The sequence below is a fragment of the Ambystoma mexicanum genome, chromosome 4p (assembly GCF_040938575.1).
Source record: "Ambystoma mexicanum isolate Mex_15411 chromosome 4p, UKY_AmexF1_1, whole genome shotgun sequence".
In the NCBI taxonomy this organism is placed as follows: domain Eukaryota; kingdom Metazoa; phylum Chordata; class Amphibia; order Caudata; family Ambystomatidae; genus Ambystoma; species Ambystoma mexicanum.
Genome location: NC_090927.1, coordinates 905,451,616 through 905,479,263, shown reverse-complemented (window position 1 = coordinate 905,479,263; position 27,648 = coordinate 905,451,616). Strand labels below are relative to the sequence as shown.

General features: G+C 48.9%; 1 protein-coding gene across 3 annotated transcripts in view; it reads right to left on the bottom strand.

The window, feature by feature from the left end:
- Positions 1–27,648, bottom strand: part of MDN1 (midasin AAA ATPase 1) — a 2,688,524-nt gene that overhangs the window by 300,975 nt on the left and 2,359,901 nt on the right. For all 3 annotated transcript variants that reach the window (XM_069606482.1, XM_069606484.1, XM_069606483.1), the window contains exon 82: positions 12,051–12,229. In XM_069606482.1, the coding sequence (XP_069462583.1) occupies positions 12,051–12,229 (179 nt within the window). The remainder of the gene's footprint in view (positions 1–12,050; positions 12,230–27,648) is intronic.

Here is a 27,648-nt window from a genome sequence, read left to right as displayed (position 1 = left end):
TTGCGAGTTCTCCAGAGTTGCGAACAGATCTATTTCTGGGAATACCCATTGTGTGAAGACATTGAAGACTATGTCTTCGTGTAACTGCCATTCGTACTCTGAGGGCAGAGGGAAGTCTCTGCTGAGTTCGTCTGCTAGCAGATTGAGTTCCCCTGGTACATGTTGTGACAGTAGGAACATGTTGTGTTTGAGAGCCCACTTCCAGATGTTCTGGGACAGCTTGGACAGTCCTGGAGAGTGAGTGCCCCCTGCTTGTTGAGGTAGTACATGGCTGTGGTGCTGTCCGTGAGGACCATCACTGTCTTCCCTTGCAGGTGTGCCTGGAAGGATTTCAGTGCCTTGAACACAGCTAGTAGCTCCAGTAAGTTTATGTGCTTGGATGCTACACTCGGAGTCCAGACTCCGTGAGCAGTCTGATGGGATAGGTGAGCCCCCCTTCCTGTGAGGGATGCGTCTGTGGTTAGAGTGGCTTCACTGCAGGGGTGGCGAATGGTTTCCCCATTACCAGGTTTTCCATCGACCACCACCGTAGCGAGAGAACCAAGGCCTGCGAGACCACCACTAACTAGATCGTCCCATTGTCCGCTGGCCTGACACCACTGGCTGTTGAGCCACTCTTGCATTGGGCACATGAGCAGGCGCGCGTGAGGTACCAAATAAATACATGACGCCATCATTCCTAGTAAGCGCATTGCTTTGCGTACCGTCACCTCTCGACCGGCTACATATTGAGGGATTTGAAACAGCATGTTTTGGACCCTCTCGTTGGAGGGGAAGACGAGACCGTCCTTTGTTTGAATTAGAGCCCCTAGGAATTGTTTGATCTGGCTGGGGTCTAAACTGGACTTCTTCTCGTTGATGGAGAAGCCCAGTTGAAACAAAAGGTCTACAGTCTTTTGGGTATTTGAGAAGCATGCTTCGTAAGAATCCCCTGTTATAAGCCAATCGTCAAGGTAAGGGTATACTGAGATAGACACAACCTGCGCAGGTGGGCCGCAAGTACCTTCATGAATACACTCGGTGCTGATGCTATGCCGAAGGGTAGCACTCTGAACTGGTAGCGTTTGCCCTCTATCATGAACCTGAGGTATTTCTTGTGTGCTGGCAACATTAAAATATGAAAGTATGCATCTTTCATGTCTAGTGTTGTCATGTAATCTCTCTGTGAAAGCAGGGGGATTACCTCCTGTAGCGTCACCATACGAAACTTTTGAGGTTTGACAAATGTGTTCGCTGGGCGCAAATCTAGTACACGGCGCATGGTTAAGTCCTTTTTGGGTACAAGGAAGTACACTGAATAAATGCCTTCCGTTACCTGGGATAGAGGCACGACCTCTATAACTCCTTTTTCTAGTAGTTGGTCCACTTCTTGAAGGATGGCGAGGTGTTCTGGCGACATGTGCCATGCCCTTGGGGGTCTGTACGTAGGGGAACTGTTGAATTCTATACAGTAGCCGCGGGCTATGGTTGATAGTACTCAGCGGTCCGATGTTATACCCCCCCATGCTGGAAGAAAGAAAGTTAACCTGCCCCCAACCGGCGAAGCATGGGAGTGGACCCGAATCTTTGAGTCATTTGGTGTTGGTGGCTTGGGAACCTCTAGGGGTGGGACTCCGACCTCTTCCCTTGCCACGACGTTGTCCTCTTTGGTTATATTGTCCACTGGTGCCTTGGTTAGAGGACCAGTTACCTGCAGAGTATTGCTGCTGCTGGCGTTGGTCTCGAAAAAAAACGTTTGTTGCCATAACCACGTTTGTTGGGAGGCCTTGAAATTTGATCTAGTGTCTTGATTATGTCAAATTCCTTCTTTGCGGTCTCTAGTGCCTCATCCACCGCCTTACCAAAGAGGTTTGCATATTCTATAGGTTTGTTAATAAGAGATGCTTGCGTTTCATGTTTAAAGCCTGAATTACGTAGCCATACATTGCGTTTTGAGTAGGATTCCTTGGACTAGGGAACGCCCAGCCGTCTCTGCAGCATCCAGGGTATTTTTAATGATGCTTTGGTTGACTAAGGTCACTTCAGTCACCGTGGCTAGAAGGTGAGTACGTAGGGGTTCCGGTACCTCCTCAATGTCCTTACGTAGTTTGTTCCATTGTGCATCTGCGTAACTTGCCAGCAGAGAGTTGTTGGCAATTCTTGCGGAAAAGGCAGCGGAGGCTGTAATCCTCTTTCCTAGGGCATACCATTTTTTACCCTCCTTATATGGTGGTGCCTCGCTAGTTGACAGCGGGACCCCTGCTCTCTTCCTGGTATTTGTCACCACTAAGGAGCCTGGTACAGAGTGGCCCCTGATGTGTAACTGGTCCGATGGAGAAGGACTAAATCATTTTTCTATCCTCGGGTTGACCCCTCTGGGTCAACGTGGGAGTGGATAGTGAAGGAATAATTTGTCTCTTTACTGAGGCGGGGAGGGGAATGGTTTGGCTGACAGGGGGTTTCTCCTTAATGATCTTTTCTACAAAGTCGATATCAGGAGAAGTTTCCCCGGTCTCGATCTCGAAATGCGCTGCTGCCTTGCGTAGGAGTGCATTAAAGGTAGGTTGATTGTCTATAGGAGATGTATTCCTAATAGGTGAGTCTTTGGGTGGGGACAGGTTTATGGCTTCAGGGTCTGAAAATGCTGATGGGGACTGCCAGGGCTGTGAAGCGCCTTCTTCTGGGTCTTCTCTGAAGCCCCCCTCACCCATATCCGGGTTGTCTTCAAAACCTTCCTCCTCTAGGTTTTGTTCCCCTTCATTGCCTAAGAATTCGTCATCATCCTGAAAGTGGGGGTCCTCTCCAGCAAGGTCATATAGATCTACCTCCTCTTGGGGGGATCAAACAGCCTGGGGTACTTGGCCCTGGGATCCTCCTGAGGTCCCTCTCTCGATCTCTTGGGCTTTGGAAGGTTCTGAGTCTCCATAAACCTCTCCATTTTGTCCATACAGAACTGGAGTCTCTCTAGGGTTTCTTGAGGTACCCCGGAGCGGTCAGGGGGAGAAAAGGGAGGGACTTCCGTTAGAAAATGCTTCGACCTATCCCATAACATTGAAGAGAGGTTCCCCTCGTCTTCTGAAAAGCCTTCTGGTAGGCTTGGAGTCCCTCTCGACGGAGCGGGCGGTTCCTGCCTTCCTTCTGACCTTTTCGGCGTTTCCCGGGCCTTATGAGCGGTAACCAACGTCTCTTTCGCCGTCCGTCTCTGGCCATCGGTGGAAACAATCCTCGCCAGGCTCACAACTAAACTGTCTGTCGAGGGTACCTCCGGCGTCGACGTTACAGGCGTCGCTTGCTCTACGCTGACGGGCGCTCTCTGCCTGTGCGCGTCGTCTGGCGGTTTAGTGATAGCGCCCTTATCTGGGGGTAGCCCAGTCGCTAGTCGCGGTTGCGAGGGGGGCTTCAGACTCTTACGGTCTGAGGAGGCAGCCGGTAGGACCTGCGTCTCCGTTGGCGCTAATGCTCTCTTCGTCTTCGACGAGGAAGAGCCGTGGGTTGTATGTTTATGGGAGTGCTTTCCGTGTGCGTCCTTGTCGCTGGGGTGTTCATCCCCATAAGCAGGGCGTGCGCCGAGCTTGTCGGAGCCGGGGACGGACGACGAGGAGCGTGAATGCTCCTTAGAGAGGTCTACGACTTCCGAAACGGACATCGGGTTGTCACATTCCTCGTCACTTTCTGCGGCGGCGGGTGATGAATCAGACCTAGACATGGCGTAGGCTGCCCACCTCTTGACCCTTCGGTCTTTCAAAGTCTTCGGCTTAAGGAGCTGACAGGCCGCACAGCCGTCTTCTTAGTGGTCGAGGGGCAAGCAACGGTTACACCGTTTATGCTAGTCTTTCCAGGTAAATTTGCCATTGCAACGCGGGCAAAACCTAAAGGGTGTCCTCTCCATAGCTGAGGAACAGATTGCATGTGACAACAACCCCGAAGGAAAGGGAGGGGAAAGGGAAAGGCATTCTCAAAGAGAAACAATAAATGTCCCACGACCCCACTCTCCCTACTGTATTTGGCTGTCGAGGCCAGGCCACGTGTTCGGCGAATGCCGAACAACATTCTCCGTCGAAGGCACCGTCGTCAGAGATCTTGATCGACGGTGAACAGCTTTGCAGCTACGACACCAAAGGAGGGATGTAAGTAATAATAGAAGTTAAGGGCAACCAAAGGTCGAATAAAGTTTTTTGCAATGTCTCTCAAGGAGCTCCGCGTATAGACAACCAATATCTGGGCGGAAAAAAACAATCTGAGGGACCTCGACGCGTGAGGGATTGTGGGCACACTGCACGTCACTATAGGGATAGTGTTACAGACACGCCTTGTCGAAGTCCCCTTTTCGACTACGAAAAACAAAATGCAATACTCCGCAGTGACCACTGATGTCGGACTATGCACAGCATGTGATTCTAAGCAGATTAACAAACAGCAGAAACATATATATGGTCACCATAGGGTCTAAAATGCATTCAATGACTTAATAAAATAAGGTCAGTAAGTGATGCAGTAACTTGGAACAAAGTCAAAAGAAATATGTGCTAGCTTCAGAAGTCCAATCCCTATGAAGAGAGGGGCCTTGTGCCCAAAATGTCACAATGCTTCTCCCCAGAATGCATCTTGAGGCAGGTAAAGTATGTGTTTTGATGGAATGCTCAAGAGAAGAGATGCAACAAAGTTACTGGTAAGTAAAATTGTGTTCTTACCTTTCAGGTTACATGCTGTTGCTTCCGGTAAGAGGTGCCCTGGAGCTGCGGGTGCAAAGATTCTTCCAGTTGTGCCCTGGAGCAGAGTGCAACCCATGGTGATCGAGAAATGCAGAAAGCACCAATGCAGACTTCTTCGGGACACTTCACAGAACAGGGGAAGGCGAGTTCCAGCGACAGCCACCGAAAACTCAACAGTCGCAGTTGAAGAATACCTTCCATAGTAGGATTCCTTGAAGCCTGGAGGCTAAAATACGGCAGGAAGGTGACTTGCAGCACAAGCTGGTGACCACCGAAGCTCCATGTGCAAACGCGGAACTGCAACGGTTTTAGCGAGGTAGCTCAGTTGAGAGCTGATCAGTTCACTGGGTGGTCCAGGGACATTTTCGAAGGCTCAGGACAACTGGATCATCAAAATAATGTCAAGACTGGTTGGTCTCAAGGGTTAAAGCACTGCACAGGGACTTCGCAGATCAGGTAGTCCAACAGGGCTTCCGTTAGGGAGAATTCTCTTATAAGGCTAATTTCCCAAACCTAGTGAGTCCCCCAGCAGCTTTGCTGGATTTTTGGGGTTTGTTTTTTTCTCCGCTAAGAGTGAGACTCTTTTTCTCCCACTCTTAGGCATGATTTGAGGTATCTCTCTGACTGTGTGATCTTGGGCTATGGGGCCTTTTACGCCATAGGGTATCATCTGTGTTTGTGTATGTGTTACACAGCACCCTCAGTGCAGTAACACAGGGGTGTCATAGTGACCCCCAAACATAGACTCCATAACCTGGGACTGACTACCGTCTCCCAGGGCATGTAAAGTCACCATTGACTTTACTAGTCTTAAATTGTGAACAGAACCGGTACAAACCATCATATTGTGGAAGTACTGGAAGGGGGTCATTATATTGCCCCTGGGTCTGTTTTCAAGGGGGCACTGTCCAGCCCCCCCCTGTCGAGTTTCTGGCTGGTGGCAGTGGTTACCCAGCGAAATATTCCGCAAGAATATTCTCTATGGGATTTTCCCATTGATTTTAAACGCACCACTTTTTGGTGCAATGTTAAAGATACCGCTGGTTTATTTATTTAATATTAAATCAACGGTTGGGTCTTTTTGCCAGAACTCTTTCCTAAAAAGGCGTTTGTGTCCGTCTCTGTAACTTTGACCAAGGTCGAGCCCTTTGTTCCACTTTTTGGCGGGCTTCTCCACAGAAGCCCTCCAAATGGTGCCACTCTGTCTGGGTTCCACAGGATGGGTGGGGAGGGGAATTGACACTCTGGACCTCGTTGCCTTAGCAACTCAAGTCACACTCTGTTCTGATTGGGCCAGTGGTGAGCCGCCCGGCTCACCACTTAGCATGTTTGAGTGACAGCTAGGCTGTTGAATGGGGGTTTTTCTGCATAAAAGCAGGACCTTTGGGACTGGAACTTCAGAAGTCGCCACAGGACCTAAGAATCTGAAGAGGGAAGAAGCTGAGCCATCTGCAACGACGACACCACCGGTGGAGACCTGCTGCAACGAACTCACCACTTTCTCAATGACAAGAGAAGATCTTCTGCTGGACGAGTCTTCTTCCTCTGAGCTGGTGGGACCAACCAGTTCGCCCTTTTCACCTTCCAAAGACGTCTCTTGGTCGAATCGCCTGTGCCAAGCACCAAGGCGGCCGGATAGCCAAGCTTCACTACTTTGACCGCGAATAAAAGGAACGCACCTTTTATCGACGAACTCCGCGGCTGGTTTCATCCCTGTGCAGTGCAACGACTCCACGTTTCCTCCTCGACGTGATCCTCTCTTCCCCTGGTCGAAACAACAAACTGCAACCACTGCCAGGAACAACTGCCACCGCTGGAGCTTCCTCCCTCTTTAAGGTACTGTGTCCTGCCTGGCCTCCCTTTTTCGGTTTGCCCAAGGTGACACTTAAATCCTTGGCTTTCCAACTGGGTTAGCCCCAGACCTTCTAACTTTACCTTCTTGAATCGCCCCAACCTCTTTTGAACATTCTGCAAAGACTTTTAGTGCATTTTAAACCGTGTGATCCTGGGCACATTTCACTTGGCTCCATTTAAAGTGGGCCTGGCCTATGAACTTTGGCTCTACAGTATATACTGCCTTTCTTCTCTTGCTGAGAACTCCTAAAAATGTTGGGACCTGTTTTATTTCTATGCTCTGGCTTTTTCTCTCCCTTTAACTATTGGAGTACCATCTAGGTTACGCGCTCACATCTGTTTTAACAAATTGTGGTGTTTTAACTCTGACTTGTCTAGTAGTTATCAAGGGAGGTGTGTATACTTTACCTGACTGTGTTTTAACTTGCTTTTAATTTAGTGTGCTAGTATATTGCCTAAAGTGTGTTTTAAATAATTATATACTTTTCATACAATGCTCTGGTCAGTGTTTGTTTGCTCTACTGTGTTTTTGTCCCTATTGTGTATACTCATATATATATATATATTACTCTTCTCGAGAAGTCTTGACTGCTCAGCCACAGCTACCAGGTAAATCTGGGTGGTGCAGACTGCGACCAATTGGGTTTACTGCTTACTCCTGTAGTCTTAATCTTTTTGCAGTGTTCCCCAATGGAACTGCACAGGATTCTGCCTAACAGCTTCACCGGGCCAGACGCAAGAAGGGATGCCAGGCCTCTTCAGGAGTTTTCTTCGGACTGTTCCTCTACACAGGATTCTTGGCTCCAACGCTGATCTGAAGAAATGCCTGCAGGCGTTCCCTTATCCAAAAGCCTGGCTGGATGCAAGTCCAACCCCACCAATGGTAAGGATATGCACCATTCTAACAGCCAGCAGTGGTACAATCACGGACCACTGTTGGTTTCATTATGTCCAAAACCCAGACATTCAGGCACCACAGATGTTTAGTGGGACCACACAGTCCCACCCACTTTCTGAGCCACACACGCAAAGGCATCAATAGCCTACAAAAGCAGCAGATTTCTTGGACAAGTGGATGCCTTTATATGGAATTTCCGAACCTGGCATATTTTTCGCTGCCAAAGGTTCCGATACAGTCCCCATGTTGGCAGGAGACCCACAAGAATAGAGGAAAGGGGAAGGGAGGCATGAATATGTTCCATTGCTTAAAAAGCAAAGGCAACTTCAAGGATAATGGGTCATCTCTCAATCCCACCATTGTAGGACCAGCACGGGGGAGAGCGGAGGGTATCCTTTCCAGAATTCCATCAATCACAACCAAGCAAGGGAGAAGTAAGGTGAGGATTTTGTACTCATACAATCTAACAACAGTGTTAACAGGTTTACAACTTTCCCCCTTAGTCCAATTCCACTAATAACCACTCAGAGTTCCCAGATGTGTTGGGCTTGCTCGCTTAGTTTGTTCCATTGCAGGGGGTCGTGGGTGCAGTGTTTGTTTCTGGGATTCAGTCCAGCTATGCAGCGCTTTCATGCTTTGCAGCAGGACGACTCGGGCAACACCAGGATGCAGACCACCACAGGTCCCATGACACCAAGACAACTCTCTCCAGGATGCAATGGAAGCAGGCAGAAGCTAAGAACACAGTGATTAGTCTGTGGCAGGCAACTCAATTGGGGAGAACAAAGAGACAGCTCTTTCTTGTTAGAGAACATCAGCAGGTGGACCACAAGCTGGCGACCTTTAAAGCTGCAAGCCAAAGCTCAAAACAAGAACCAATGCACAGAAGATGCCCGGGAAAAAGCTGGCCAACCCACAAGATGGCTCTGGCTTTGTGGGGCAGGGTCTTTCAGCAGGAGTCTGGGCTGTTGGATCAATTCTAGGTCAAAAGACCTTTTTTAATAAAAAAAAACATAAAACTATTTAGAAAGACCATGTTGAGAATGTTCAGGGCGGTCTTTCTAAATCGGACTGTTACGCCCCTGCTGCACAGGAGTGCGCTCAGGGGCTGACAGGCGGACCAAGATGGCCAGGGGAAAGACAGGTTATAAGTGTGTGTTTGCACGCATCTATGAAAGGGGACATTGCTTGTGGTGGGGAGGGGACTGGCGGGAAGGAATGTGTCTGAGTGTTTTGGTATGGAAGTGGCTGCTGGGGAAAAGGTGTATATGAGTATAAGGCAGGGTTGGGGAGAGGTTGAAGGGGGATGCTGGGGTGAAACCCCCATTTCAAAGGGCAGAGGGAGAGGCATTCAAGTGTTTTGGATATTAAAGGCAGCCCAAAATCGGCTGAAAATGAATCCGTCTTTTTTTGGTGCAGCCTTCAATATTCGAAAAAATCCACAGAACTGTTAGATTCTCTCCCCCCCCTCCCCCCCCCCCAGTGCAAGGGTTGAATCCCTGACAAGCGTCTTCAAGAGAACGTCCTGGAAATGCAGAGCTTCAACAGGACTTTGCAGGGGGCAATGCTTGATATCTTCAACAGTCATTTTCAGGTCTTCAGCGGGCTGCAACTCTTTGAAGAGGGTCTTGGCTCCAAACAACCTGCAGAATGGCTGCAGGACTTCTTATTCCAAATTCGAGCCATGGACAACACCAGCCTACCAACTGTAAGGATCTGCACCATTAAAACTGGCAAGAGCAGTCCAAATATGGACAGACTCTTTCCCCCACAGCTGACCAGCAATAGAGATACCCGTGGCGCGAGTGTGGATTTGAACTAGACAGCCCCAGCTTCCCCGCACCGGGCCAGATTCTCAATCGCTGTTTTGCCCCTGAGAAACTCAGGGATTTGGTTGGGTGAGGGCAGGAAGGAGGACGATATGGCCAAATGGAGGAAATGGGCTGGCGCGGCTCACAGGGTCGGACAGAGCATAAAACCATCCCAGGCACTGGTTATTTAAGGAATATTTATTCAGCAATAATGCTAAAAACTAGCTGCATAGTGTAGAAACTCCTCAAACTGGCCCACATTGGCCAAAAAAAGTGGCCCATTTAGACAAAAAAACAGGCCCACAGTAGCACTTTGCATTTTTGGTTTGGTTATTGTCCTATAGCCAGTCCGAGCCTTGCGGCTCATCCATAATGGGCGAGGGGGTGTTGACCCATTGGCTCCCTCACCCATTATGGAGGAGCCAACCCAGTGAAACAATGAGCACTCCCTCTGCTGCTTTTTCCAGCTGAGGGAGTGCTGCTGGGCTGGCTGAACTGTCAAAGGGAAACACTGTTTCCTTTTGACAGTTCCATTCCCCATCCGCACATGCTCACTGAGCCATGCAAGGTGGGGGGTGTTTTGTTTCGCAAACCTTGCATAGCTCATTGGAAATGCTGCTGGGGAACCGCATGTCTGTATGTGCAAGGGTGAGCTCCTGCGCCACCTCGCACATACGGACAGAGCAGCCTGGAGTGGGGCATTCCAGCACCCACACGCAAGCTAGTGCTTCCCAATTCCCGTTCATGATGCAGGAGCTAGAGCGCTGGGGAGGAAACATCCGGACCGGGGCAGAAGGTAAGTTTATGTTCATTTATTTTTTATTTAAATATGTGTATGGATGCATGTATGCTTGTGTTAAGAGTGAGTGTATGATGATGGATGCTCGTGTGAATGACAAAGTGCTTGCTGTGTGAATGTGCGTGTGTTGGTCGTGGAGCTGATTTTGGCAAGTGGAGGCGAGGGGAGGGTTGTACAACAAAGACATTTTAAAAACTGCCAATCTCCCTACCCACATGTCAAAATCAGCTCTCCTGAGGCGCTGTAGAGCCCAGGGATGTTTTTTTTTAAACTGGACATCTATGAGATGTCCAGTAAAAAATATCATGGCCGACCCCTGGACCTCACAGCACCAATTGCATACTGTTTGGCTTTTTACCCAATTTTCTTTACAGATATGCTTTAAAATGCAACATTGTAACCCATTATGTAAAGAAAATTGGTTTGGGCTCCCTTGCTGTGCTCTGTCACTATGGCATATCTAGGGGAAATATTTATGCCACACCACTTAAAAAATTCACCAGCCGCCATTGGCCCTAGAACTGTGCTGGGAGCAGGGTTGGGGAGTCCAGGGACTCTGGTGGCAGCACGATGGGCGGGAGCCATGGGATAGTGGTGGGGAGAGCCCAAGGACTGGGTAGGAGTGGGATTAAAGAGCCCAGCAACTGATTGCTTTTATATGATATTTAATTAGTCATTATAGAGTTAAATGCATAAGTGCATTCGAGAAACGTGAAAAACAGTAGAAAAACATCCTCTGCCACCAGCCCATTTTGGACACATCCTAAAAGTAACAGAAATGTAAGGGATACACAATACCCCTGGCCATCCTTCACTTTAAGGTGATGTGTGCAGCATAAAAGAAACAAAGAATCTTGCAGGAAAATTAAGAAACTAAAAAGAATCCCCCTGCATTGGTACGCCTTAGGAAGTGCCTCCAAAACAGATTATCTAAGCAAAGAAACTAAAGCAAAAAGCCATTACTTACCTCCAAAAGTCAGCACAGGAATCGGATGAAAGCAAAAATATGTGTGGGGGAGTGGGGATCGGCGACTAAGCCGATTTCAATGGAGCGGAAGCTGCAATGAGAAAATATTTCCCAACAAGAAGCAAAACTCATTTTAAATATCTGAAAAGTCTGGAACTTGTCTCAATACTTTAGACTTTACTTTACAGGACCAGGATAACAGCAAGGGACGGTCTGGTCACTTATCAAACCAGCAAAATTAGTATTTTGAATACATTTACAAATCTAGTATGGATTAAAGCCATTTATATAGCTGACCCCCAAGTGGTGCACTTTGACACCACACAATCCCCCTGATCCATTCAATCCCAGGCAAATAAAGATGTTGCAAACATGATGAATTTCCAAACGATTACACTATACATGAACATTGATGACCATTGGTGCCAATAGAGGTTAACAGCCTTGAAAGGATGTTTTACTGCTAGCAAGTTTCAACATATAACATTGTACACAAAACAACTTATTTTCCACCATAGATGTTCACATAATTAGTACTGTACACATCAGATGTTACCATTACACTGCTAAATCGTATTCCTTTCAACAACCATATAAAAATGGAAGTATGAGAAGTAAACTGAGCCCTTGGCAGGATTTGAACCAGGGGTTTATGGAGCTCTCTGCTCTGGGCACAGACATTTCTTAGAAAAGTCAAGGTTCTACACAGCAAGTTGAGCAATTTGAACAGGTATCAATCAGAACCGTATTTAAAAGAAAGCTTTGCAAGTTGCTATCCAATTATGCGACTAGAAAATACTTTCGGGACTAAGAAGTGTAGCCATTTTGGCCTGCATATTTTGCAATAAAAGAATCAGTGGGCTGTTTTGCTGTTTTAGTTTTAAAGATTGTTCCATGCAAGCATCAAATGTTTAGCCCTGGCAACCCCTTCCAACACGAAAGGTTACACAGAAGTGACAACAGTTACACCTAATCTCAAATGATCACAAATAAACCAATGTGTAACGAATGCAATGTGAAGAAAACTCACCTTGTGTTTATCTGCTAGACAGTCTTCACGGTAAGATTTCAGTCTTTCTATGAGCTCAGAAACAGCAGAAATGATTCTCTGCACCTGCATTGAGCGGATATCAGAGGTGAGATCATCTGAAAGTAGTTTTGTAAGGTGGCCAGACTTCAAAATGTCCACAAATGCTTTTTCCTCGTTCACTAAAGACAGAAGGATAAGGTAATTTACAAACAACTCCAGGAATTTGTCCGCCACAATCTTCTCTAGGCCCAAATCACTTGTAACCAAGGCCCATCGTATGGACACAAGCAAATTACATCCCCCCCCCTTTAATGAATATTAAGACTTTGTAAAACACACACATATACATAAATAAATGATTGGGGCAAACCTGGCAGAAGGGTTTCTACCGCTGATCTGGAAAAATACCCGTAATTGCAAATAATCATAGTGATAACAATTATCTTGTTACCCAATACGCTAGTATTACAAGAAGATTCCTGAAATAGTAAGTGTATGAAAAAGTTGTTTATTCCCATTAGTGAATTATATACAGTGATCAATAATGGTGACCTTGTTGAACAGATAGTATAATAGATCTGAATATTCAATAGATGCTTATGCCTGGTCTACACATGTTTCAGTTTCACTCCGAGCTTCTTCAAAGCCTTCATGTATCTAAAGTACAGATTTTATGACAAATATTGTTCGGCATTACAAACCAAAAAAAATTAAACCGAAAACCGAACAAACGTATCCAAAACAAAAGATTAGATCTATTGGTGTAAACCGGTCCATAGTTGTTGGAGAGATGAGCGGGAAAGATGCAACAGAAAATACAATAAAAACTGAATAAAGAGCAAGCAATTTTGTTAGGGAGATTGTTCTTGGTGCTTTATTTCTAGGGACCATGTATATCAATCCTGCTGGATTTACAGGTTTCTTTTGAGTTCCGGTCTATGAGTTATGGAATGGCCAGAGCTCCCAAAAAACAGTGCAGGAGAGGTGACTGGTTTGAACCTACAGTAAACACTTTAGATAAATACACAAGGATAGCCCAAAAAATATTTAGGTAAAAATATAGTCTGCGAAATAAAGTTATTTGTCAAGTCAGAATTCCTATTTTGGAGTTTATGGGGGCCTTTTTATGGACCCTCAAACATTATACTTTCTCCCCTGTTCTTTTGGGATCCCTAAACTATTGTTGGTTTGTAGGAGGCTCTTCTCATGAAGCCCTGCTGTCGTTGCAACCTTTTCCCTTCCTTTAAGATTGTTAGGCACGATTATATGCAGTACCCTTTGGGTGCACTACAACAACCCTGACCTCCTGGCAATGGGATCCCGACCTTTGGTATAGGTCTGTAATACACAGGTTGGTAGCGTGTTGAGCAGCCAGGCTTATCTCAAGAGGGGTCAATGTGAGCTGGAGGGGAGTTATACAGAGATTTACAGCGACAAATATTCAAATAAACACTTACGCACAAGGTTTCTTGAATAAACCATTATTAATCAGTCGGTTAGAAAAAGCCTTCTTCAGAAGGGAGCACTATAAAAGCAACACACAAGTACACTCCAAAACTATACACGCTTAAGTTTCTAAATCAGTAAAGACCCCTTTGGGATGGCCCAAAGTCACAACCTACACCCTCAGGTGACTTCAATAGCTAGGGTGCTGGGGACATTAATATCTTACTGTAGCATTTAGAACATTTTTAGGAATTGGTCAAGGGAAAAGGTCATTAGAACAAACAAGAGATCACAAATATTCTTAAGCAGGCAAAAACATTTGGATCCCATGAGCAGAGTCATTCAGTAGAACAGGATAAGCGAAAGACAATGGGCAAAAGTCTATATGAGCTGAAGCACTTCTGGTAGGTAGAAAAGTATTTGCACAATGTTTTAGAAGTCTTTGAAGAAAAGAAGAATCAATGTAAGGCCACAAGCTGATAAGGCATGCGAGTAGTAGAAGATGCAAGAAACTCTACAACAAGAGGTAAGTTCTCAGACTTTACAGTACCTTTGGATTGAAGAAAAAGTGCAGCAGATGGCTCCTGTTCCTGTGCAGCTCTGCAGATCTGACTGTTCCTGGGCCTCAGTCGTGGGGACAAGAGGGAGGACTTCTGGGGACTCCTGCACTGCAATGGGACGGTCACCGCTCGCAACCAGCAATGTTCAAACAAGTGACACTTCGGTGTTTCAGCGTTACACCCTGCTTCTGAATGTACAACATGCTGGTGGTGTTGTCCATGAAGACCCTCACCACCGTCCCTCACAGAAACGGCAGGAATGACTTGACGGCCCAGAAGACCGTCCGGAGTTCCAGGAAGTTCCATTGATGTGAAGGTCCTTTACCTCCAGGAGCTGGGGGCCTCAGGCGTGCAATGGCCCGGTGTGAGCCCCCTACCACTCGAAGTGTCCATGGTGACCGTCGCCTGGTATGGCCGGATCTGGAACGGAGTTCCTTGCCGTGAGATGATGCGGACGCACTCCCCACCATCGTAGAGTTTGCCGGAATTCCTGGGTAAAGGCGATCTCGTCTGTCCAAGCATCCGACACTTGCAGCCACTGTGCATCCAGAAACTCATGCAGAGGCCTCATCTGCAGCCTGCTGAAAGGTACGAGGTGGACGCAGGAGGACCTCATGCCCAAAAGCGATTTGATGGCTTGTACCGTTGCGGATTGCGCAGACAGGCGCTGCACCTTCCCCAGGATGCCAGTCACCCTCTCCTGTGAGGGGCTAGCCAGGCATGCGACCGTGCTGAGATGGGCACTCAGGAACAGAGCGTTCTGCGATGGATCCACTGAAGATTTCGAGTAATTGACGGAGAATCCGAGCTCTGTCAGCAGATGGTCTCCATTGTGTGCTGGTTTGCCAATGCATGAGTGGGGGCAGATGAGCCAGTCGTCCAGAGAAGGGTAGACGTAGATGCCCTTGAGACATAAATGCGCCGCCACCAGAGCCGAGCACTTCGTGAACACCTGTGGGGCTGAAATCAGGCCCAAGTCCAACGGTTTGAACTGATAGTGCTGCTGCTGGACAATAAAATGTATAAACCTCAGATGTTTCGGGTGTATGGTGGCGTGAAAGTAAGCATCTTCCAGACCCCAACGTCGCCAGAAAATCCCCTTCCTACAGGTGGCTGAGCGCATGCTGTAACGTGACCATCCCGAACTTCTGGTATTTCAAGTACTTGTTGAGACGTCTTAAGTCCAGGATGGGCAGCCACTAACTTTTTCCTTACCAGAAAGCATCTGGAGTAGACTCTGGAGCCCCGGAGGTGCTGGGGGACAGGCTGAATCGCCTCCTTCCTTAACATGGCTTGAACCTCCTGCAGCAGTTGGGCCATGTGTAGTCCTTGATGCGCCACAGGAGGAATGCAAGGACACCCGTCTTGGAATTCCAAGGTGTACCCCCGATGAACATCCAGCACCCATCTGTCCATGCTGATGGTCTTCCAATTGTCGACAAAGTTTGCTGGCCGGCCTCCCACTGGCACGCTAAAGTGTGAGCCCTGATCCCGGGCCTGTACAGGCATGCTTTGGCGTCTGCATCCTGGCCTGTGGGCGACAATGCTGTCCTCTGCTGCAATAGGCCTGTGAACAGCCCTGGTAGGCTTCCTGGGCCATGGAATGGGAGTGCTGATGACAGGGGGTGCTATACCCCTTGGAGAACTTGCCGGACTTGCCTCTTGAGGGCCGAAAGGACGTCAACCTCCTTTGCTGCAAAATGTCCAAAGCAAGCACACCATATCAGTCTGGTTTGTTTGGAGCGACTCGTCCAGACTTGCCAAAAAGAATGTCCCCATCAAAGCGCATGCCCACAACCGTGGACTGAATATCCGCCCTTAAGTTAGTGTCCTTCAGCCAGCATTGGCGTCAGAGCAACACTGCATTGTCCATCTGACTGAACACGGCATTCGTGATGTCCAGATGCCATGATACAAGGCCACCTCTCCTTACTGGAACAGGGCCAGGACCTCGTCCTTTTTGTTCTCTGGAAAGGAAGTCCAGAATGGGCCCGAGCTCATACCATAGATCCCGGTTATAGCGAGCTAAAATGGCCAGGGCATTAGCGGCCTTGACAGTGGAGGCCGCGGTGTGAATTATGAGCTATCCCACAGCATTTAGCTTCATCCCCTCCTGGTCTGGATACACCATGGCTGAAGATGATATGTACGACGAACGCTTACTGGCGGCGGCAAACACCACAGAGTCAGTAGAAGGCTGGGACCTCACGCACCTGGGGGCCAAGTCCAGGACACTACTTCTTCTCCAGCCTCTCTCTTTTGGAGTGAGCGGTGCTTAAGAGTCTTCACCAGGGCCAAACCTTTCTCCCAGACTACATCCAGCAGAGGGATCGAGATGATGGACTTCCGTCTGGACTCCCAGCGCTGGAAGACATCTCTCTTTCTTCGTTTCCTCCGGTACCAAGTTGAAGTGTTCATACATGAAAAGAACCGCCCTCATCCGGTGGCCAAGTTCTGGTGGGCTTGTCGCCACCCAGCGGCTCCCCATCTGCCGGGAAAAAGTCATCCGACTCGTCAGTATGCATCGCAGTAAAATCCGTACTGGTGTCAGTGCGGGGTCTCCTCCACCACAGGCCGGCGACATCGACTGACTGCTCGCGCCTGAAGGGAGCCATGGCTTACGATTTGGCCTTGAAAAGCTTCTGTCCGGCAGCCTCGTAGGACTCCGAGCCGGGTCAGGCACAGGAGTAACAGGCATCCTTTGTTACAGCACTGACACCAACATGTGGAGGGTCATAAGGATGCTTGGGCTAGATGGTGAATCAGGCTCACCCAGCAGAGATCCTGCCATGTGCTTGGGCCCAAAGCCTCCCTTGTGGTCCGAATACTAGCCCTCGGGTAAATTGTCATAGTCAGAGCACGTGTAGATCTGAGCAAACTCCCTCGAAGAATCCCTTGGCACATTGGGGACATCCTCATTTGCATAGGTTGGAACCGTAGTAAGAGGTAGCTTCTTGGTCCTACCAGACTCCTTCGGAAAAGAAGCGATAATGGGTGCATGAGCAGGCACGTAAGCTGTGGCCGTCACCAGAGCCACTGCCGAAACCGTAGGCCGTGGAGGTAAGGCCGCTCGCAGGGTCGCTGTTGTCTTGGTGGAGGAGACCACAAAAATAGCAAGGCCCCTTTCAACGACGTAGTTCTGGTCATCGACGATGAGTGATATCCTGGAAGACGAAGCAGTCGTCAACTACGTTGTGGTCTTGGTCGACGAGGGAGGTCGCCTCGTCTACGGTGGACGGGAAGAGCCACTCAAGGACATCTCCTGTGTAGTTTTGTCATAGGACGACAATCAAAGCTTCAAAGCAGTCAGCTACTTACTCTTAGAAGGAGCACCCCTAACTGGCGGGCTAACCATGTAGACTAGGAACGAGGCCAGGATGTAGACTGGGAACAAGTCCATCCCGAACTGGGTCCCATAGCCACAGCAACCAGAGCAGAATCTTTAGCGTGATGCTTGTCCTTCTTTTGGCCCCCAAGGGAAGGAGCGTCCTCAAAAGGACCTTAATCTCTTTTCAGAGGGAGCACGCTCATGGGACCAGCCTGCCAGGCATGACTGCGCCTGGAGGCAGAGTCAAAGGCCTTCCTCAACTTGAGCCGCGCCGCCTGCCTGCTGCAACAGTTTTTCATCTTTCCCAAACAACCATGGCAAATCTCACATCCTTCCTCATCGTGGTCTGGGTGTAGGCAATAAAAGCACTTGAGGTGCTGATCCTCTACGTAGACATTTCATAGTCCACATTTTGCGCATATCTTGAAAAGACTCTTCTCTATTCTATTCTGACATCATGGAAGGCGTCAAGTAGGTCCAAGCCTGGGCCTCCAAACTTGAAGAAAGATCTGGCGATAAAGCAGAACTTTACCGATAAAAGATCCCTGCAGCCGGTAGCCAATCAACGAAGGAGCAAATCGGAGAGAAAACTAACAAATGTATCTGAAAAAAACTCAACATAGTCGAAGAACTCAAAGAGCAAGATAAGAGGACTCCCAACACTGAAACGTGGCAAAAATCTGAAAGGGTGGAGCTTAAAGAGACGACTGTCATTGGATGGGGGCAGTATGACCCAAAAAGACAGTGATTAATGTAGAGGAGAAATGCAGTTTTCAAGCTAAATCAAAACTGCTATTTCTTTTTACCGAGGATTCCCAGCCGGACAATGGTGAATATTCACGAGCATGTGAATCCATGCCAGACCTCATGCTGGAGAACCTAAGATGGTAATGTCCTGATGTCCACACCCAACTTCCTCCTGTTGGTTACAAGAGTTCTCACAATAATAGATGTAGGCAACTTTGAGGGGGAGCTTTGTCTGATAAATGATTGATTAGGACAGATTACACAACACCCAGGATGAATAGCTTTTAGAACAAGAAACCTCCCTCTGACAACAAGTCATTACTTATTCTCGCATTAGTGACATCTCTTCCTCCAAGTTAGACTAATACCGTGCCTCATCCAACAGAGTCCTCCTATTCCCTTGGGACCCTTCTCCTCCTGGCTAATATCACTCGTAGGGTAAGGATCAGGCAGTGTCTGCCTTTCTCTGGCCACCTGGGAGGAGACTTTAGATATGGCTTTTGTGAGGACTCCGCAGGATTTATGACAGTCCTCAGTCTTATGTCTCTGATCTGACTGGTTATATCCCAGCCGTACTTATTAAGTGCCTCTCTTCTAGGCTTTTCACCTCTGCGTTGAGTATTCCGTTGTTTATTGGTCATGCAACACTTGTGTAAACTCAGCCCTTCTCTTCTAAGCTTTTCACTTTTTATTTGACTTGTGCGTTTGAAAACACGTCCTTTGTAATGGGACGAGATGATAGCTACATATAAGTCTCATCCATCTATCGGTCGGTCACTCTTTATTATGCCTCCAACTCCCACCACATAACATAACTTTAGCCCTGCTTTCTCGTTCGTGTGACTGGGACGTGATTTCTCTGGGTGATAGCGATATGCCACAGGAATGCCGCTTCTCACTGTCCCCCAGGTACATCTTACTTGGTAGGGGCAGGTGGCTGGGCTCGGCTCTTGTTCAGGACTGCTCCCTCTATCGGTCGGCTTCTTGTCTTCACATTCTTGGGTCAAACTATTCCACACCGGTGCTGCTGCTTATTGGAAGTGAGCTTCGCTTCCTTCATGGGTGGCATCAGTGCTGTTCTTGGGGCATCCTGCCCACCCCGTCCAGCTTGTGTTCACACTACCACCAGGTTGCTTGCTTCTCTCTCCGTCTACTCTTCCTGCATCTGCCCATCTGGTTCTCCAGCATCTTTCTCACGCACTCTCTCAACAAAAATTGCGGGATCCATGACTAGCTTCCGCTCCTCCTCCTGCTGTCGTAATGATGTCAGGGGACTGCCCCTGTGCATCAGGATCCTCTCACCTCTTCAGCACAGTTAAATATATGCGTGTCTCATTGAAGAGACATCTTCCTTTTCTCATGCCATTGGGTTTATTCTTGCAATGACAACAAGGATTCCACATTCCTAGACTTCTCCGGTAGTCCCCTGTATGCAATTAAATCCGTCGGCGTAGGGAGTTCCTCACAGGGACTTGAGTCCTTGTCCCCATAGGGGGAGTCTCTCCCGTCGAGGTCCCACTTGCCTCAACCTCTAGGGAGGGTTTTGCGGAGCAGGCTCACCTCTCTAGCCTCACAGGGGGGGGGGAGACTCCATTGGGGAGAAAGGGCGAGTACCTGCGTTTCATCACAATACTCTTGTTTACCTCTTACAGAGGGACCAGATCTAGGGCCCCTTTTTCCAGAAGAGCGTCCATCTCTGCTTGGAGGATTTGGTGGTGTTCTAAAGAAATGTTCCAATTTTTTTCAAGTATGATTATGCACTACTTGTAGAAACTCCATGCAATATCAGTCTCAGAGTTGACAATACCCACTTGTCTGATGTGAGCCCATCCCATACGTGAGCAAATTGAAAAATGTGACCTCGTCCCCCATACTGGGGTGAAATGGGAGGGGACATGAAGCAGATAGTAATTGCTTGGTGGGGGCAGCCAAAGCTCTGGTGGTTTGGCCTCTACACCTACTAAGCCCTTGCCTAAATTGTCTTTGGAAAGAGGACTGAAATGTTGGTAGTTGTCCCTGATTGGCGTACCATGAGCTGGTGCCAGCCCCCGATGTATAGCTGGACTGGGCTAACGTTCTAGCATATCCTTGCTCATTAAAAGTGCCTCTGTTGCCGTAGGATCCTCCCTTCATGAAGTGTGTATTAGCAAAGTCAGTTTTCAAGGTCTCATGCTTCTTTCTGGCTGTTTCTAGGGCGTCATCCACTGCCTTGCCAAATAGAACATTTTATTTTCTACTGTCATGTTAATAACTGTGGCTTGAATCTAAGGTTCGAACCCAGAATGTCTGAGCCACGCCTGCCGTTTGATCAGAGTTCTCTCTGCTACAACTCTTCCTGCTGTATCTGCCGCGTAAAGGGAATTTTTGATAATGTCATTTGCTTGCCCTCTGTTAAAGTTTTAAGAATCTGCTAGCGTAGAGGCTCTTTTACCCCACTAACTTGCTCCCATTGTGCTCTATTGAAGCTAGCCATAAGGGTTGCATTATTACCAATACGCATCTGGATCACAGCCAACCGTGTAACCTTTGTCCCCAGAGTGTATACATTTGTGCTTTCTTTGTCCAATGGAGCTTCTGAGGTAACCAACGGTGTGCTAGCTCTCTTGCGGATGTGTCAGAGATGTACGTGGCCACCGTGATGGCATGGTCTGATGCCACCCCACCTTCTTGAAGGTTTTCACGGGCCTCCACCCTCTTGTCAGGAGGAAATCCAGGAGCGGGGCAATTTTAAACCACAGCTCCCTGTCGTAGCGGGCCACGATGACTAGAGCGTTGCCCGCCTTAATGGTCGTCGCAGACGAGATGATCTGTCGTCGCATGGCGTCTAGTTTCTTTCCCTCGCCATCCGGTGGGGAAGTGGAGGTTGATGCCGCCAACCCTGCAGATTTCTTCCTGGCCGCAGCCGAGACCACCTAGTCCGGGGACGGCTGCTCTCTGAGACACTTCGCTGCAGAGTCTGGAACCCGCTATTTTTTTCTCATACTGGTCTCTCCTCGTCGCGGCCGAGTTCTTCAAGAAGGACAGCCCTTGGTCCCAAATGTCGTCCAAGCGCAGGATCGAAAGCACAGTCTTCCTCTTGGCCACTCGTCGTTGATCAAGGAATCCCTCCTTCCCCCTTTCCTCAGGGTTGAGCTGGAACAGCTCTGAGGCCCTTGAGATCATAGCGTGGAAGGAGCCGATCTCGTCGAGGGGAGAAGCCCTGGGTACCGGTGACGGGAGATCTGTTCCCTGTTCCATCGTCGTCACTGCCGTCTGTACCAGTCGTCGCCGTATCCGGCTCCGTCTGTAACGCTCACCTTATTCTCGCAGAGGCGCCGGTCTTGACTGGGCGACTACCGTATCTTCAAAGGTGATGTGTAGCACCCGGTTGGCTCTTTGGGCTGGACCTCTGTGCACTGTATGCCTGACGTGTAGAGTAAGATGTCTGCAGATAGAAAATAAGGGGTTAATGAACTGGGGTTATTGGGGTGTCCCTATCTCTTTCCTCTTCTCCTCTCCTGTAGACCCCCAAAGGTTAACGCTCTCACCTTAGGTAAGTGAATGCCGAGCTCTCCATCTGCCTCGGGGCAGGGTGCTGTAACCAGTTTCTTCACTGGATAGGTAGCGCAGGCCTCTTGACTTCAGAGGACTGCTGTCCGTCGTTTACTGCACGAACGGTAAGTTTCGAGTCATTCAAATGTCTGTAAAGTCTTTAGTAATGATGTCTCTTGTTTTGCAGGGTTCCGGCGATGGCGGATGACGGGCTGAAGTGAGTTGAAGATGGAGCCCGTGTGATGAATAGAAGCGCCTGGAAGCACGTAAGTAAGCGCTTGTTGCCTGCTTCACGATGCGCTCTAACTGTCTTTTTATTTTGCAGGTACGAGTTCGGAGCGGCTGCAGGGTGCCGGAATACCCACTGGATTAGATGTGGAAAGGAGTAATGGCACGTGAGTATTAAAGTTCCCCAATGTCTTAAACGCACCTTGTTTTGTCTTTCAGATGCGGGATGCAGCGCCGAAGGCCTCCGGAGCGTGCGAAGAGTTGGTAAGCTTTTGTCTTTCAGATGCCAGAATGCAGTGTGAAGACCTCCGGAGCGCACAAAGAGTAGGTAAGCCTTTGCCTTTCAGATGCCGGAATGCTAACCTGTTCTTCCTTGTCTTTATAGGTGTTGCTGAAGACTGGATTCAGGATGGTAAACCTTTGCCTTTCAGATGCCGGAATGCTAACCTGTTCTTTCTTGTCTTTATAGGTGTTGCTGAAGACTGGATTCAGGATGGTAAGCCTTTTTCCTTAGGCCCAGGACCGGATGCAGAAGACACGATGAGCGTTCTGCTGCAGAGGTTGCAGAATAACGCAAAGCAAGATTCATCCACCGGGTGTGGTTTAAATAGCCTCCTGTAGTGCTTCGGTGTCTCCTTCCACAGCCACGCCTAGGTAAGAAAAGAGTTCCTGCTTTCCAGAAGAGTTCCAGTATTCTGAATCTAGGGAGTGGCTCCAGCCCCACCCAACAGGAAAAGTAGTTCCAAACAGAAGGGGATCAGAGGCTCAACTGGCAGGCAAGTAAGCAGCATGGTCTGCTGCAGGTAAGTCCACCCAAGCATTATGCTGGGACTGGGCATATTTATGAGCCTGGTGCCACTGGCGCCAGGACTGGGTCCAAAAGGTCCCAATTGGGACTGGTTGGCACTCGGAACCTGGGTTATGGATCTGCTTCCAAGGGAGTTGGGAAAACCCTGACCTTTTGGAAGCAGAGATCATGACACCGTCTCGTCCCTCGGCGGTGGGGCTGGAGGGGATGGCTGGTACGGTGGAGGAGGATGGACTCATCTTCTCTTACCTGGTGGATCCTCTGAAGGTCCAGGTGCCGGATCGCCCGTCTGTGGCGTGGGCAACCTTGTTCGTATCTCAGTGCACAGAGCTAGTAGGATGTCCTCCGACCTGTCCGTCGGTGGTGGCAGCGGCTGCGACGGGAGCGTTGGAAGTGGCGCCAGTTCCTCACCGCCTTGCCCTTACTCGTCGGTTCCCTCTTCGCTCTCCCCATCTGCCTCGTCGGGGTCCTTCCCGTAGGGCCTGGCCTCGACGCCCTTCTTCTCAGGCACTGTTGCCAGGCCTGAAAGCGCCTCATCGTTTCTTTGTCTCCAGCTACTTGGCGAGCCACTTGTGACGGTCCTTCATGGAGCGGGAGGACATGTCCTTGCAGAACGCACAGGCCTCCTCCACGTGCGAGCTGTCCTAATGTATTCATGAGCATGTGAATCCATGCCAGACCCCAAGCTGGAGAAACAGGGTAATTTTTTACATCTGGAGAAGGGACTGTATAATCATCTAGGTCATCAGAGTCTGTGCCAGGGTCATCTTCTATAAAGGCATCTTCATCATCTAGTTCTTTCAAAGACTTCTCATAAGAGCTAATCTAGGTATTATGAATGGAGGTTCCCCTTCCTCTGGAGAGATGTGTGAGTTTTATAGGGTGTTTTTCTAAGAACTTCATAAACGAAGCCATCATGTTCATGCTTTCTCAAATGTATCTTTAGTCCAGGGACTACCAGATCGGGTGTCTTGGAGAGGAAAAACAATTTCCTCCTCTTGCCATATGTGCGTTTTCTTCTGAAGTGCCTCTACAAAGGGGGAGGTGGATCCCGTGGATCCTGAGCTTGGTGTTTTGACAGGCGCCAAAACAGTCTGTTTCGGCAGCTACTAAGGCTGGTTTGGTGACTGTAGAGGTATCCTAGGCCTGGAACCACTTTTGCTCAGCATAGGCTTAAGTTTAGGAATGTGCGCTTAAGTTTGAGCGCTGGGTGAAAAGGTTTTCTGAGGCGCAGAGGTACCTGCTGAAGCGACAGGTTCCGCAACCGCTTTACCACTTTTCGAAGGCTGTGTCGAAATGTGTGGTGTAGGATGGGGTTTGTGTTTTTTTATATGCGTCCATGCCTTATGTGCCACCCCCGACGTGAATTTAAAATGTTTGACTTGTTGTCAGAGGAAGCCTACATAGCAGTGCGGTGTGCCAGCCTTCCGGAGCTGGGGACGGGCATCTGGGAAGACTTCATTTCCCAATTGGATGACTGCCCTGCGCAACTTACGGTGCCAGGACTGTCCTGTTCTGCCTCAGATTTCTCTGCACTAGCTGGGTATTCCAGTGAGGCTTCCGCTTGCATCGCATAGGCTTCCTACCGCTTTGACGGTCAATACTTAAGGGCTTTGGGCCTGAAGAGCTACACACTTGACATGTAGTGTCCTGGTGGTTTCGAGGGAGACAATGGTTACACACATGGTGCATCCTTCAAGGGGAACTTTCGACTGCACGACGGGCAACATTTATAAGGAGGTTTCTCCATTTTAAGTGCTGGAGGAGTGAGATGTAACACTTAATGGAGAATATAAACTGAGACATTCTCTAAAAGTTGTTAGAAATATATTTCCCGACTCTCCCTACTGCGTAGGCTAAAGCCTGAAGGATGGTAAAACAAAGCCTGGAGAATGGTAGGCCGTTGGTGAGGCTCTTGGATCTCTGGATGGTAGGAAGATGTCGAGTCACAGGAGGCTTCGAACCTGCTGAAGGCGAGATATGACAAGTTATTTTATTCTACAATTATTAGAGGCTCAGTGACTATCAACTACAAAACGGGAACGTCGCAAAAAGCGACCAACACAATGGCAGGAAAAAAAATAAATCGGAGGACCTCAACACCTGAAGCACCATGGGTACAGTATACCTCACAGTAGGGATAGTATTAAAACATGCCCTGTTGACATCCCTTTTCTGATTTTCAAAAACAAGTCATGTAATACTCTGCCCCAACCATGTGATTTTAAGCAGATCCACAAGCCTCAAATGTTGAAATTGCTACGAGATGGACCTTTAACGAAAAATGTGCAAGCCAACCACTGGTCAGAGACAGAAGTTATGGCAATACGTCCTGAGCCTCCAAGATGAAAGGGATCAGTCCCTTTGGTAGTTGAAATACTTCAACTTGCTCATGTAGCACGAAACCGTGGAAGATGCTCAAGCCTTTACGAGAACACTCTGACAATCCTGAGGCAAGAGGAGATGTCAGATTTCTAGGAATGCAGGAGCTGGGCCATCAAATTGACTGAGGTTGGATTGTGGTGTTGCAGTGCTCCTTTGTCCCTGGAAATAAGGATGAAGAGTGGAGACCGCTTGATGGGATGAGCCGACCACAGACTGAGAAGCTCCGAGAACCAAAATTGCCACGTCCAGGCTGGGGCAACCAAGATCAGTTTGCACAGCAGTTGTCTGAAAACATGAAGGACTCTACATGGGATGAGAGGACACGGGGGTCAGGGTGAGAAAGTATATAGAAAGGTGCTGGCCCATGGGAACGTGAAGACTTCCCCAAACCTGCTGGCAAATGCTCCTGTAATCCTTGATGGGAAAGAGACCCATCTCTGCAACTCGCCACACATGAAGATGTGTTGAACTTGGTTGTGCAGAAGCTCCCACTCGTGGCAAGAGAGCAGTTCCCTGTTAAGGTAATCGGCCACCGTGTCATGTAGGCCTGGCAGATGGGAGGGATGACATATCGGGGGCCAAGACCCATTTAATAGGGGTTGGGATTCTGTTGACAGAATGGGAGAACAGGTGCCGCCTTGCTTCCTTCCATATGTAAAAATTAAGTGCTACTCACCGGAGTGACTAATGTACTCCATAGTCCTCTTTCCTCCATACTGTATGGGCGTCCCTGGCTAGGGACGGGAAAGGAATCTTTTTTCACCAGAAAAATAACACCTTCCCTCTAAATGTATATGCGTGGGGGGGGCTTAGATACTAGATACTCTATGGAAACAGATTACAGAGGACAGCCTGGCCAAATGCTGCGTCAGCCCCGGCACTCGTATGCAGACAGTAGTGCTTGCAGAAGGCTGATGGAGTGGCCCATGTTTCTGCTCTGATAATTAATTGCCACCGCACGTGAGGTTGGAAGGCAACAGCCGCTGCCTTGGTCCTTATAGCATGAGCGTGCATGCCCCTTGGTGACTCTGCGCTAAGCCTCTTGGATGGCAGCAGTCATCCATCTGGCTATTGAAGACTTGGACGCTTGTTGTCCAGGTGTTGAGCCGCCAAAGATGACAAATTATGCGGTCTTGCAAAAGGCCTTGGTCCTGTCGAGACAGAATTTTAGAATTCTTCCGACGTCCTAACAGTGGATAGCCTTTTCAAAGCCTGGTGTAGGGGATAGCCAGGAGGCATGTAACCAGTACTCCTAGCAGGTGCTGGTACCACCAGGCTGTAGTTACTGTTCTGCTGAGGAAGTGAGCAACGGAAGCATTGATCGCCACCACCTTCTCCCCCGTGGGGAACACCATCTGCTTCTGAGTGTCCCACAGCAGCCCCAGAAACACCAGAGTTTGTGTAGGGCAGAGCTGAGACTTCTGGAATTTTATTGAGAACCCCAGTTCATAGAGTGTAGTCATGAGTCTGGTCATTTGACGTCCTAACAGTGGATAGCCTTTTCAAAGCCTGGTGTAGGGGATAGCCAGGAGGCATGTAACCAGTACTCCTAGCAGGTGCTGGTACCACCAGGCTGTAGTTACTGTTCTGCTGAGGAAGTGAGCAACGGAAGCATTGATCGCCACCACCTTCTCCCCCGTGGGGAACACCATCTGCTTCTGAGTGTCCCACAGCAGCCCCAGAAACACCAGAGTTTGTGTAGGGCAGAGCTGAGACTTCTGGAATTTTATTGAGAACCCCAGTTCATAGAGTGTAGTCATGAGTCTGGTCATTTGAGTACCAGACCTGCTCCGGGGACCCCCTCCTCTGACTAACCAGTCGTCGAGGTAAGGATACACATGAAGGCCTTCTGACCTGAGCAGGGCGGCCACCGCGTTCATCAGTCTTGTGAATAACCTCGGCACTGAGTTCAGGCCTAACAGCAGCACCTTGTATTGAAAGTGCAGTCCCATGACCCAGAACCCGAGGAAGGATCGATGGGACTGCACTATGGGGACATGCAAATGTGTCTTTCAGATTCAGGGAGCACGTCCAGTCGCTCCCACACAGCGTGTCCACTACAAACGCTGGTGTCACCATTTTGAACTTCTGCAGAGGTAGGTAAAGATTCAGGAAGCAAAGATCTAGGACCACTCGCAGGCCCTCCTGGTTCTTTTGAATGGCAAAGATGCAGGAGTAAAAGTCCTGCCCCTGCTGAGGGAGAGAAACCCCCTTCACCGCCTCGCTCTCCACCATCTCCACCAAGAGTAAAGGAGTCCTGATCTGTGGGGTCCTGGAAGGGGGGAGGGAGGGGACAGGGGAAGGTGGATTGGCAGGCAAAGTCTGAAACCCGAGGTGACACCTGAAATCACCCAGGAGTCAGTGAGTGCCAAGCTTGACTGTGAAGGGCCAGCCTGTCCCCGACTGGGGTGCTGTGGACCTGAGAAGAGCAATCATTGCTTTTTTGGGTCAGAGGCAGATGACAGAGGGGGGACTGAAAAAAGCCTTTGTGCAAAGACATCTGGTATTTTTGCCCATGTTGGCTGGGTGACCTGTCCGGTTGCCTGGACTGGCAACCTCAGAAAC